Source organism: Canis lupus, chromosome 10 (assembly GCF_003254725.2).
Source record: "Canis lupus dingo isolate Sandy chromosome 10, ASM325472v2, whole genome shotgun sequence".
Classification (NCBI taxonomy): domain Eukaryota; kingdom Metazoa; phylum Chordata; class Mammalia; order Carnivora; family Canidae; genus Canis; species Canis lupus.
In genome coordinates, this window is record NC_064252.1 from 47,550,351 (window position 1) to 47,563,168 (window position 12,818).

Consider the following 12,818-nt stretch of genomic DNA (forward strand, 5'->3'; position numbering starts at 1 on the left):
TAATAATATAAATTGAATCCAAATTAGTTCAGAAATACATGCCCACAATACTATGAATATTTTTTAAACTATCAGTTATCTCTCCTTTATGGTACTTAAAGGCTGTTGCAGAGATTATATGTAATCTCTTAAAGCTTAAGATTATAAAGATTGGGAATATAGGGACGCCTAGGTGGCTCAGGGGTTAAGTGTCTGTCTTGGGCTCAGGGCCTGATCCTGGAGACCCAGGATCGAGTCCCACATCGGGCTCCCTGCATGGAGCCTGCTTCTCCCTCTGCCTGTGTCTCTGCCTCTCTCTCTCTCTGTGTGTCTCTCATGAATAATAAAATCTTTAAAAAAATAATGTTTTATAAAAATATTAAATCATATCTTTAAAAGGTAGAGGCTGAGCCTTTAAAGTTTAAAGAGAGAGATGAAGGAAAGGAAAAAAAGCATTAGCAGGGTGCATTGGACATTACTTGAATTGAGGATGATTTAACATAATACCCCCATTAGTAAAAATAAAATGAAACACAAAGTAAAAAAATTAACTTTTTAAAAGTCATGCCAATAATTTCCAAAGGAGTTCTGGGTAGAATATCCTTAGACTTTATTGCTCAAACTAGGACGCTTTGAAAAAAAATTTTTTTTTTAAGGCTTTACTAAGTAATCACCACACCCAATGTAGGACTTGAACCTTGAGATCAAGAGTAGCATGTTCCTCTGATGAGCCAGCCAGGCAGCCCCACAACCCGGTTATTTTTAGAGTGAGACAGAAAGAGGGCAGGGAGGGGCAGAGGTAAAGGGGTGAGAGGATCTTAAGCAGTCTCCGCACCACACGACCTTGATCACAATCCTGAGATCACGACCTGAGCTGAAATCAGGGGTCAGTCACCTAACCAACTGAGTGACCCAGGTACCTCTCCAGCCCCCGAACACTTTTAAAAGTAAAATTTTACGACAGTAAGCATAAACTGAAACTGTCCTGGACAGCTTGGTTGATATGGTCACCATAGTTCAGGGTAATGATAAGAAACAAAATAACAGGGACACCTGGGTGGCTCAGTGGTTGAACGTCTGCCTTTGGCTCAGGGCATGATCCCAGGGTCCCAGGATCGAGTCCCACTTTGGGCTCACTGCATGGATCCTGCTTCTCCCTCTGCCTATGTCTCTGCCTCTCTGTGTCTTTCATTAATAAATAAATAAAATGAAAGAAAAAAATAAATAAAATAAGGTAATTTTTGATAATAATACTTAGTTTGAAAAAAATAAAACAGAATGATTTAATAGGGTTTGGGACCTGGGGATGAGCTTAATCTAACTTTAAAATGTTACAGATAGAATTTGAAATCTCCTACCATCCTTAATAATCCATAAAAGGCTTCTCAGGGCATCTGGGTGGCTCAATTGGTTAAGTGTCTGACTCTTGATTTTGGTTCAGGTTGTGATCCCAGGGTTATGAGATCGAGCCCAATGTGGCATGGAGCCTGCTTAAGATTCTCTCTCTCCCTCTCTCTCTTCCTCTTCCCCAGCTTGTGCGCTCTCTTTCTCTCTCTAAAATAAATAAAATCTTTAAAAAAAAGGGGGGGGGGCTTCTCCTTTTCACGATCTTATCAGTTTCTCCTTTTTTGTATCTTCCTGCATCTTCACCAATTGATAGATCATCTGACCTTCAGGGTGCCATTGAAACCCATTTTCTGCATTAATCTTTACTCAGCCTCCCAATCAGAGCATGCTCTGCCATCCCCAGAGCTCCCGCTGGGCTTTGGACTGTTGACGGCACCCTCTGATAACCTTGTAAACTCTCTGGGTGACTTTCCCTTGCACACCCGCCATCCCGGCATGGCCCCAGCACCTGCTGCCTCGTTGTAGTAAATGCTTAGCAAAAGTGATGTTTTTGATAGAATAGAGCTAAATCCCTTAAACCCAAAGATAAACTCCCCACTTCCTAGCCCTCCCTTCCTAATCTCCTTCCCAATATACCCCAAATTCTCATTCACAGATTCCCATGCACAAAGCAGTATCTCATCAGCTCCTACATTGTGTGCCATTTCCAGTAACTGCCTTGAGGGACTAGCTGTTTCCTGTCATCAATAGATATTTGTCCTTGAGGTTGAGGGGATCTGCTTGTTATTATTCGAAGGAACCATTGCATTGGTTTCAGTTTGTTTTGGGTGATTGCTTTCTGTCCCCTGGAGTGGAGGCCTGGGATCCTTTGTTTGCTTTGTGTCTGTCCAGACCCTTTGTTTTTAACATCCTGTTCCTTTGAGCTTATTCTTAAGATGTATTGTTGTTCTGATTTAAATCAAAATCCTCTTGTTGGCCATGAACACTCCTGGAGGTCCCATCCACATCTCTATGGGGGAACTGAGGTACCGAGGACAAAAATAAGCGGCCTATCACAGAGGAAGAGCCCCAGTCTTGGGAGTCAGGAGGCTTTGTGCTTTGGTCTCAGTGGGCTCCAGCTTGCTGTGTGACCTGTGACAGGCTCTGATTGTAGGAAGCCACTTAGGGGGGTCCCCCAGAAAGTTACTGGGGATTGAATACTAGACTCAAGTCTCTGATCTGCATTTAGGACTGTGAACCAAGACCACACAAAAAAACACACTATCTGCTAAATTATCCTACAAGTTTCCAAGTACAAAGAGTTTCATTCCTGTGTCTACAGCAGCCAAATCCAGAATTCTCTTCTGTATAAATTCTTGGCTTCAGCATTGTCCAAAGGAAAGAGAATGTGAACCACATAGGTAATTATACATTCTCTAGGAGCCACATTAAGACAAATAAAAAAAAAAAAGGGGACACCTGGGTGGCTCAGCAGTTGAGCGTCTACCTTCAGCTCGGGGAGTGACCCTGAGTCCTGGGATCGAGTCCCGCATTGGGCTCCCTGCATGGAGTCTGCTTCTCCTTCCGCCTGTGTCTCTGCCTCCCTCTCTGTGTCTCTCATGAATGAATGAATGAAGAATGAATGAATAAATAAATAAATTTTAAAAAAACAAGTAAAAAAAAAGGGTGAGAAGTTCATTTTAATAATCATTTAATTTTAAGCATGTCTGGCTGGCTCAGTCAGTAGAGCATGCGATTCTTGATCTTGGGGTTGCCAGTTCAAGCCCATTGTTGGGTTTAGAGATTGCTTAAAAGCAAAATCTTTAAAAAATTTTTAATTTTGGGATGACTGGGTGGCTCAGCAGTTAAGTGCCTGCCTTTGGTTCAGGGGACTCTCCCTGGAGTCCTGGGATCAAATCCCACATCAGGCTCCCTGCATGGAGCCTGCTTCTCCCTCTGCCTATGTCTCTGCCTCTCTCTCTGCCTCTCACTCTGTCTCTCATGAATAAATAAATAAAATCTTAAATTTTTTTTAAATTTTTAATTAATTAATTTTTAAGATTTTATTTATTCATTCATTCACACAGAGAGAGAGAGAGAGAGGCAGAGACACAGGCAGAAGGAGAAGCAGGCTTCACGCAGAAAGCCCAACATGGGACTTGATCCCAGGTCTCTAGGATCATGACCTTGACCGAAGGTGGCGCTAAACCACTGAGCCACCCGGGCTGCCCTTAATTTTTAATTTAAAATCTCTTTTAGTCATATTCATTTTAAGTATTTTGTTTAAGCCAACATATCATTTCAACATATAATCAACATAAAAATATGAATGGCATATTTTACATTATACTTTTCAGAATCCAGTGAGTGTTTTGTGTTTATAGCACATCTCAATTCACACTGGTCACATTGCGAGTGCCCAATAACAGCCATAGATGTAAGCGGCTGTCATCCTGGATAGTACAGCTTTGACCATGTGTTACTTTGTCCTTTGGCACTTAGCCCAGCACCTGGCCTAGATTAGGTGCTCAAAAACCATGTGTAGAATAAATTAATATTGTGGCCTTGGTTTTATTTTATTATTATTATTATTTTTTAAAGTAGGCTCTCTGGGTGTGGAGCCTAGCGGTGGGCTTGAACTCACGACTCCAAGATCAAGACCTGAGCTGAGGCCAAGAGTCTGATGCTTAACCTACTGAGCCACCCAGGTGCCCCTACAGCCTTAGTTTTAAATATAAAATATAAAAAATGCACAGATTTTTTAAAAAAGATTTTATTTATTTATTCATGAGAGACACAGAGAGAGGCAGAGACATAGGCAGAGGGAGAAGCAGACTCTCCGCAGGGAGCCTGATGTAGGCCTTGATCCTGGATCCTGGGATCACACCGTGAGCCAAAGGCAGATGCTCAACCACTGAGCCACCCAGGCATCCCTATAGACTTTTTTTAATGTTATACATTTACGGTAAAGGTTAGAGGTTATTTCTAGATGACCATTTGATGCTATAGTAGAACTAGACCTTTCTATTTGAATTTCACTCAAATTCAACCAAATTCCAAATATTTCTGTTTCAATAGAACTATTTCAATTTTAGGCATATTGGTTTTATTTTTAATCCTTCAACTAAAAAAAAAAAAAAAAAAAAAAACCTTTGTTTTTCATGGCCTTGACTTTTTTCTTTAGGTATTCAAGAGAAACTGGACTACATCACAACTTTAAATATAAAAACCATTTGGATTACTTCATTTTACAAATCATCCCTTAAAGATTTCCGATATGGTGTCGAAGACTTCCGAGACATTGATCCTATTTTTGGAACAATGAAAGATTTTGAGAATCTGCTTGCAGCCATACACGATAAAGGTAAACTGAGTGGCGGAGGGATGGGAGGGATGGTGGGGTTGAGAAAAGCATTCTCCAAATGCTTACTTAAAGCATTTTTTCCTTAACTGACACGTATTATTCTAATGTAATTTCTTCCTAACATTTGAAATACTTTCAATTAGGTTTAAAATTAATAATCGATTTCATACCAAACCACACCAGTGATAAACATGCTTGGTTTCAACTGAGTCGGAATCGGACAGGGAAATATACTGATTATTATATCTGGCATGACTGCACCCATGAAAATGGCACAACCATACCACCCAACAACTGGGTAAGTACCAACTTGTCTGATTTACAAAGGGAAAATGGGCAGATCTTCAGTGATTAAACTGATTATTTATAAAGTCCTTTAAGGAAAAAATTAATGGATATAGTTTTGAGGAGGAGGAAAGTTTCCCAAAGAAATGGAAATAAGCTACCCACCCCTCCTAACCATTTGGATTTGGACTTTTTATATCATTCTCAAACTGATATATTTTAGCAAATTATTATTATTATTTTTAAGATTTTATTTATTTATTCATGGGAGACACAGAGGGGCAGAGTCCAATGTGGGACTCGATCCCTGGACCCCTGGATCACGACTTGAGCCAAAGGCAGACATTCAACCACTGAGCCACCCAGGTGTCCTTATTTTAGCAAATTAAATCGTATATTTGCTTAAAAAAATTTATTTGAGAGAGAGAGAGAAAGCATGAGCTGGGGGAGGGGAAGAAGGAAAGGGAGAAGCAGACTCCCCACTGAGCAGGGAGGGAGCCCAACATGGGGCTTGATCCTAGGACCCCAAGATCATGACCTGAGCCGAAGGCAGATGTTTAACTGACCAAGCCACCCAGGTGCCCCAAAACCTATCATTTCTATTAGCCTCTCCTTCCCTCAACTTTCCACTCTGTCCACACGGACTCCATGTCCCCTTAGGTTAGTAACTGTTTTGCTATTCTCCAGATTCCTTTGCCTTTCTGATTTTGTGACTCCCCTCAAACAGAACCCTAGCTGTAAATAAACCTGCCCATCCACGTTCTCTTTGCCTGAACTTTGGTATCCGTGCCTTTGGAGACAGTCCCCACCTGAACGGAGCCCTCCAGTCTTCTTGAGGATTTTACTATCCAGGGCCCTCCCTCATTCTCAAACACTCTACCTGCCATCTCCCCATCTTATCATGCTCAGCAGCAAACTCTACTTCAAAGGGAGAGCAGAAGTCATCAAACCTGCCTCTATTTTTTCTCCTTTTTAAGATTTATTTTAGAGAGAATGGGAGAGAAAAAACAGTGGAGAGGGCCAAAGGGAGAGGGAATCTCAGACTCTGCAACGAGTGCAGAGCCTAATGCCAGGCTCTATCTCACAACCCCGAGGTCACGACTTGAGCTGAAACCAAGAGTCAGATGCTCAACCCACTGCACCAGCCAGGTGTCCCAAACCTGCCTCTCCTGTGCCCACCCTCCTCCTACTCACTTCTCTTACAGCAAAGGCCAGGTCGGTCTTGACTGGGGTTTCCAGACTTACAAATAAAAATCCAGGAAGCTCAAAGAAATCTGAATTTTAGATAAACAATGCATAATTTTTTAGTATAAAGTATTGCATGGGACATAATTATACTAAAAATCTATGCATTGTTAACCTGAAATTCAGATTTAATTGTATGTCTTGTTTTTCTCTGGCCACTCTGCCCCCCACGCAGGCCAGTTCCTCTGCCTGCTGTGGTCCCTATCTCTCCTGCTTTCTGCAGAGCCTTTTTCACCCTGGATCCTCTGGATCTCCACCATCCAGGCCCTCCACTTCCTTTCCTGACCTTCTCCATAAACACTTAAGAGGCAGGCTCCTGGGCATCAACTTTTAGATGAACCAAGGGCACTCAAAATCGACACATGTTAATGCTGTGTGATCTTCTCCCAACCAACCTCTTAAACCCCAGGCTGATTGAATATACTAGTATGCAGCCTGGTGAACAGGTCATCAGCAATCCTGGTGGTTTGAACTCCTTAATTTTTCTTTGCCCCAGTCCACACGCTTGTTAAAATGATAATGATACTAGCAAATGTTTACTACAAATGCTTACTATGTGCCAGGTTCATGCTAAGTGTGTTATATTTGTTCATTCATTTAATCCACCCAGCAATCCTAGGAGTTAGGTTTCAGTTCTTGTTTTGGGGGCGGGCAAGGTTAAGCACTGTGCCCTCAGTCACACAGCCCATAAATGAAAGGGCTAATGACCCACCACACAATCCAACTGCACAGTCTGCTTTTAAAAACCACCGGTGGGTACATCCCCGGTGGCGCAGTGGTTTAGCGCCGCCTGCAGCCTGGGTTGTGATCCTGGACACCCGGAATCAAGTCCCACGTTGGGCTCCCTGCGTGGAGCCTGCTTCTCCCTCTGCCTGTGTCTCTGCCTCTCTCTCTCTCTCTCTCTGAATGAATGAATAAATAAATAAATCTTAAAAAAAAAAAAGTCCAATGATCTTATTTAAAAAAAAAAAAAAACACTGGTGGTTCAGTTGGTTGAGCGTCACACTCTTGATTTCAGCTCTGGTGGGGATCTCAGGGTCGTGGGATCGATTTCTGTGTTGGGCTCCACACTCAAGGAGCCTACTTGTTTCTCTCCCTCTACTCCTCCTTGGGCTCATTCTCTCTCTTTCTCTCTCTCTCTTAAATAAGTAAATAAATAAATAAATAAAATCTTTTAAAAAAAATTGCCAGCCATACCTGAAACCGTATCATCTCTTGCCTATCAGACTGTAACAGCCTCCTCTTTTGGCATCCAGTTTTTTTTTTTTTAAGATTTTATTTATTTATTCTTGAGAGACAGAGAGAAAGGCAGAGACACAGGCAGAGGGAGAAGCAGGCTCCCTGAAAGGAGCCTAATGAGGGACTTGATCCTAGGACCCCGGGATCACGCCCTGAGCCAAAGGTGGATGCTCAACCACTGAGCTACCCACGTGCTCTGGCATCCAGTTTTTCCATCTTTCCATCTATTCTCCACTGTAGCCAACATTGTAGGTTTTTTTCTTTTTCAGTGTAATAGCTGATACATCCAAAAATATATGTAATACATGATTGATGTATAAACACCTTGTGTATAACCATACAATGGAATACTACTCAGCCATAAAAGGAATGAATTATTGATAATGGGCAATGCCTTGGATGAATCTCAAAGTAACTATGCAGAGTGAAAGAAGTCAGACAGAAGAGCACATACTATTCCACTTACATGAAATTACAGAAAATGCACATTCGAGCAGCCTGGGTGGCTCAGTGGTTTAGCGCCGCCTTCAGCCCAGGGCATGATCCTGGACACCCAGGATCGAGTCCCATGTCGGGCTTCCTGCATGGAGCCTGCTTCTCCCTCTGCCTGTGTCTCTGCCTCTCTCTCTCTCTCTCTCTCTCTCTGTGCCTCTCATGATTAAATAAATAAAATCTTAAAAAAAAGAAAGAAAATGCAAATTCATCTGTAGTGACAGGAAGCTGAATAGCTGTTTAAAGATGGGGAGGAGTGGGAGAGTAGAGTCAGGGGCCACAAAGGATGGATATGTTCACTATTTGATCATGATGAGAGTTTCACAAACATAAAGGAATGTCAAAACTTATCAAATTGTACACTTGAAACATGTGCAGTGTATTGTATTCAACTTCACCTGAATAAAACTGTTAGAAATATGTGTAATATATATCTAAGTTAGGGGAGGTAATAAAACAGTGAACATCAATGAACCCATCCCCAAATTAAGAATGTGAACATTACCAACACTGCTGAAACCACCTGTGGGCTTCTCCCTGCTTCTCCCTATGCCTCCTCTTAGGGGTAATCACCACCTTGAATTTGGGGGTTTTCCAAGTCCTTGCTTTTGTGTTTTTTTTGCTTTTGTTTTTCCTACATATGCTACATATTTTCTAAAGATTTATCATTTAGTTTCTCTTGTTTTGGACTCTATGATGTATCCTGCTACATGTAAATCTCCTATAAAGAGCTTTTTCACTGTTTTTAATATTCATGTAGTTTCTGGTAGATGTGGTTTATACATTTTCTTTGTTATATTCCGCTGTGTGCATATGCCATGATTTACCTATCCACTCTTCCACTGATGGGCTGTTTCCAGTGGTTTATTTTATTTTATTTTATTTTATTTTATTTTATTTTTTTATTTTTATTTTATTTTTTTTTTATTTTATTACCAATGATGCCATGGTAAACATTCTCATTAACCTAGTTCTCTTGGGGTTCAGCTATTAGAGCTTCTTGAAGGTAAATAACTAGGAGTGAAATTGCTGGATGCATGATACTGCATGTTCCACTCTGCAAGATAATACCAAAGTAATTGTACTGATTTATAGCCCCTTCAGCAGTGTAAAAAAATACATATTTTCCTTAATTTATTGGTACTGCCACACTTTGTAATTTTTACCAAGTGAACATAAACTGGTATCACATTGAGGTCTCAAATTTACATTTCTCTAGTTATTCGTGAAGATTGATCTAATTACTAATGATGTTGGACATTTCTCCATGCATTTATTCATTTGAGCTTCCATTTCTGTGAAACATCTGTTTATGTTCAGTTTTCTTTTCGATTGTTTGTGCCTTTGAAATTGATTGGTGGAGTTCTTTTTGTATTCTGGATACCCATCTTTTCTCCGTCATATATACTGTGAATATCCCAGTTCATGTCAGGTTGGACCATGAGGTGTGCTGGTAAGGGTGTGTTTCCTTGAAAGGCAGCAGCCACCCCTTAGCTTCCGCCAATTGTTGCCCTGGTGATGTGAACCCCACAGGATGGGGGGTCTTCCAATTAAAAAGAAAAGGATGTATGCAAAATCCCTTAGTTTCTAAATGTTCTCTTTAGCATGAAATTAACAAGAACCCTGAAAAACTGTTACATTGAAGAAAACAAGTTGACTGAGAAGGAGAGAGAGGTGTGGGAGAGTCCACCAGGAAGGTGATGCTCTGCAGTCACAGATGTGAGCATTCCTAGAACGAGGAAATCCGTACCTGCGTCAAATGCTGCTTGATCCCAGCACTTGAAGTTGTTAGATTTTTATTATTATTATTATTATTATTATTCCTGAGGGCTAGAAGGGTGTTTTAAGTGAATGATTCTAATACTTTTCTGAGGATAACAGTTTAAATATTCACTCTGTGTGGATTCAAACTCCAAGACCAACGGGAGGTGTCTTTCTCCCCCCAAATGACCGTCATTTGCATTACTTCACAAGCAGGAGTTCAGAGCCTGGATAGAAGGTTCCAGAAAATATATTAGAAGTGTACGCTCTTTAACGTGGCCTTGAGAGCCTTGGTTTGCTGTTGTGGTTGTCACGAACAGCTTCTACTCTGCAAATATATCCCAGCCACATTTGTGTGACATTAGGCCAGCAGATAGCATTTTAAGGAATTAACTTATCTAGTGCTCTCCCTAGAAGGAAAATTCTGAGGATCTGTGCACTCAGCCTGCACAAGGCCAGGGATGGCAATCACCATTTCTTTGTGGGCAGTGCCATTATATGAATGCTAAGTAAGCGATTTGCTGACTTGCTGTTTTCTGTTTGCTAGTTAAGTGTGTACGGAAACTCCAGCTGGCACTTTGACGAAGTACGAAACCAGTGTTATTTTCACCAGTTTTTGAGAGAACAGCCTGACTTAAATTTCTACAATCTTGATGTTCAAAAAGAAATAAAAGTGAGTATGGATACCCACACAGACTTCTCCAATTGCATAGGTGTTTAAGTGGTTACTTGATATACTCGATGTTGAACGATAGCTGTTCAAGCAAAACCAAAGTAATGTAATTAAACTCTGGGGTTATGGAGTCTGATACAGATAGAGGCCCTCAGACATATTGGTGGGTTCCTCCTCCCTCTCACCCAGAATGAGCGACAGGGGAAGGAGGCAGAGATATCTGGTACCTTCTCTCTGTGGTGCCCCTCCGCCTGTGACAATGAGCTGATGTAGCGGGGGGCCAGAGCCTGGGCTCCAGGGTCTGAACCTGCGTCTGGACCCAGCCCCACTGCTGCCAACAGTAGGCTCCTGGGTGAGGTATTTAGCTTTTCTGTAGGTCCCTCATCTATGAAACATGCTCGATGGCACTATTTGTCTCACGGGCTGTTTGGAAGGTTAGAGGACGTAACCCATGCACAGCACTTCTGTGTCGCTCAGTAAATATTAACTCACTGTCTGCTCTGCGCCAGGTCCTCTTCTAAGCACTGGGAATGGAGCAGTGAATAAAAGAAGCCCTGCTCTCGAGGCGTCTCCTGTATACTGAGGGGAAGGCAGACAGTTAACAACTAAATACATGTCAGGTGGTCCCTAAGGGTAAGGGACATCAGAGTGCCAGGCAGAAGTTGGTTTGGAGACATCCCTATGTTGAGGTCCTGTTTGAACAAAGACCTGAAGTTTGAAAGGGAGCCCTGTGGATATTTGGGGGAAGAGAATTTCAGGCAGAAGGAAGAGCCAATGCAAAGATCTGGAGGTGAGCGATGCGTCATGTGTTTCAGGAATGGCCTGGAGGCGGGCGTGTACAGTTGCCAGCGAAGGCAAATAAAAATACAAGACACCAATTAAATTTTAATTTCAGATAAACAGGGGATCCCCGGGTGGCTCAGTGGTTTAGTGCCTGCCTTCAGCCCAGGGCATGATCCTGAGTCCTGGGATCGAGTCCTGCATCGGGCTCCCCATAGGGAGCCTGCTTCTCCCTCTGCCTGTGTCTCTCTGCCTCTCTCTCTGTGTCTCTCATGAATAAATAAATAAAATATTAAAAAATAAAATAAAATATCTCTATTGAGGTATAATTCACATAACCCTAAAATTCACCCCTTTCAGGTGTATAATTCAGTGGTTTTAGTATCTTCATAGGATTGTGCAATGAACACCCTGATTTCGCATTTTCTTCGCCCCAAAACAAAGCCCCATATCCAGTAGCAGACACTCTCCATGACCCTCCACACCCCCGCACCCTCTACTCCCCACCCGCGCGGACATCTGCTCATCTACTTTCTGTCTCCACAGCTATATCTGTTCCGGACATTCCCTAGAAACAAAATCATACAATATCTACCTATATGTCTATGATATATATCTATATTTATCATCTATATTTAACAATTTGAGAAACTGCCCAATTGTTTTCCGAATCAATTGCACCATTTTCTATTCCCACTGGCAGTGTGTGAGGGCTCCAATGTCTCCATATTCTCAGTAACACTTGCTATGGTCTATATTTTTGAGTACTATCACCCTAGTCGGTGTGGGTGGGATCTCACTGTGGTTTTGCAGTTGCCTGATGGCCAGCGATGTTGAGAATCTTTGCATGTGCTTATATAGATTATTATTATATCTTTACAGCAGAAATGTCTGAATACTTCGCCCATTTTAAAATTTTGTTATCTATTTTTTTATTTTCAGTTGTGAGTTTTTTGTATGTTCTGGGTACATGATTTGCAATTTTCTCCCATTCTGTGGGTTGGCGTTTTATTTTTTGTTTTTTTAATGAAAGATTTTATTTATTTATTTGAGAGAGAGAGAGCAGGAGTTGGGGGAGGCACAGAAGAAGAAGCAAATGCTCTGCTGAGCCAGGACCCCGGGATCATGACCTGAGCTGAAAGTAGACGCTTAACCAACTGAGCCACACAGGTGCTCCAGTCTTTTTACTTTCTTGATGGCATCCCTCGAAGCACAAGTTTTAAATTGTCCAATTCATCTATTTTTTCCTTTGTTGTTTGTGCTTCTCATGTCATTTGAAAACCATTGCCTAACCCAAGATGATGAAGATTTACTCCTATGTTTTCTTCTCTGAGTTTTATAGTGGTAACTCTAATATTTTAGGTTTCTGACCCATTTTTTCCCCTTACTTTTTATATATGGTGTGAGGGGGGTCTAACTTAATTCGTGGCTATCCAGTTATCTTAGCAATGTGTGTGTTAAAAAGATTATTCTTGGGCTGCCTAGGTGGTGCAGTCTGTTGAGAATTAACTCTTGGTTTTGGCTCAGGTCATGATCTCAGGGTCATGGGATTGAGGTCAAGCTCTGAGCTCAGCAGGGATTCTGCTTATCCCTCTCCCCCTGCTCCTCCTCCCTCTCCATCCCCCCCTCCCTCTCTATCTACCTCTAAATGAATGAATGAATGAATGAATGAAT

General features: G+C 41.7%; 1 protein-coding gene across 2 annotated transcripts in view; it reads left to right on the forward strand.

Annotated features, from left to right (window-relative positions):
- Window positions 1-12,818, forward strand: part of SLC3A1 (solute carrier family 3 member 1) — a 46,381-nt gene that overhangs the window by 10,060 nt on the left and 23,503 nt on the right. For both annotated transcript variants that reach the window (XM_025465472.3, XM_049115493.1), the window contains 3 exons: window positions 4,490-4,669; window positions 4,813-4,967; window positions 10,239-10,364. In XM_025465472.3, coding sequence (XP_025321257.3) covers window positions 4,490-4,669; window positions 4,813-4,967; window positions 10,239-10,364 — 461 coding nt within the window. The remainder of the gene's footprint in view (window positions 1-4,489; window positions 4,670-4,812; window positions 4,968-10,238; window positions 10,365-12,818) is intronic.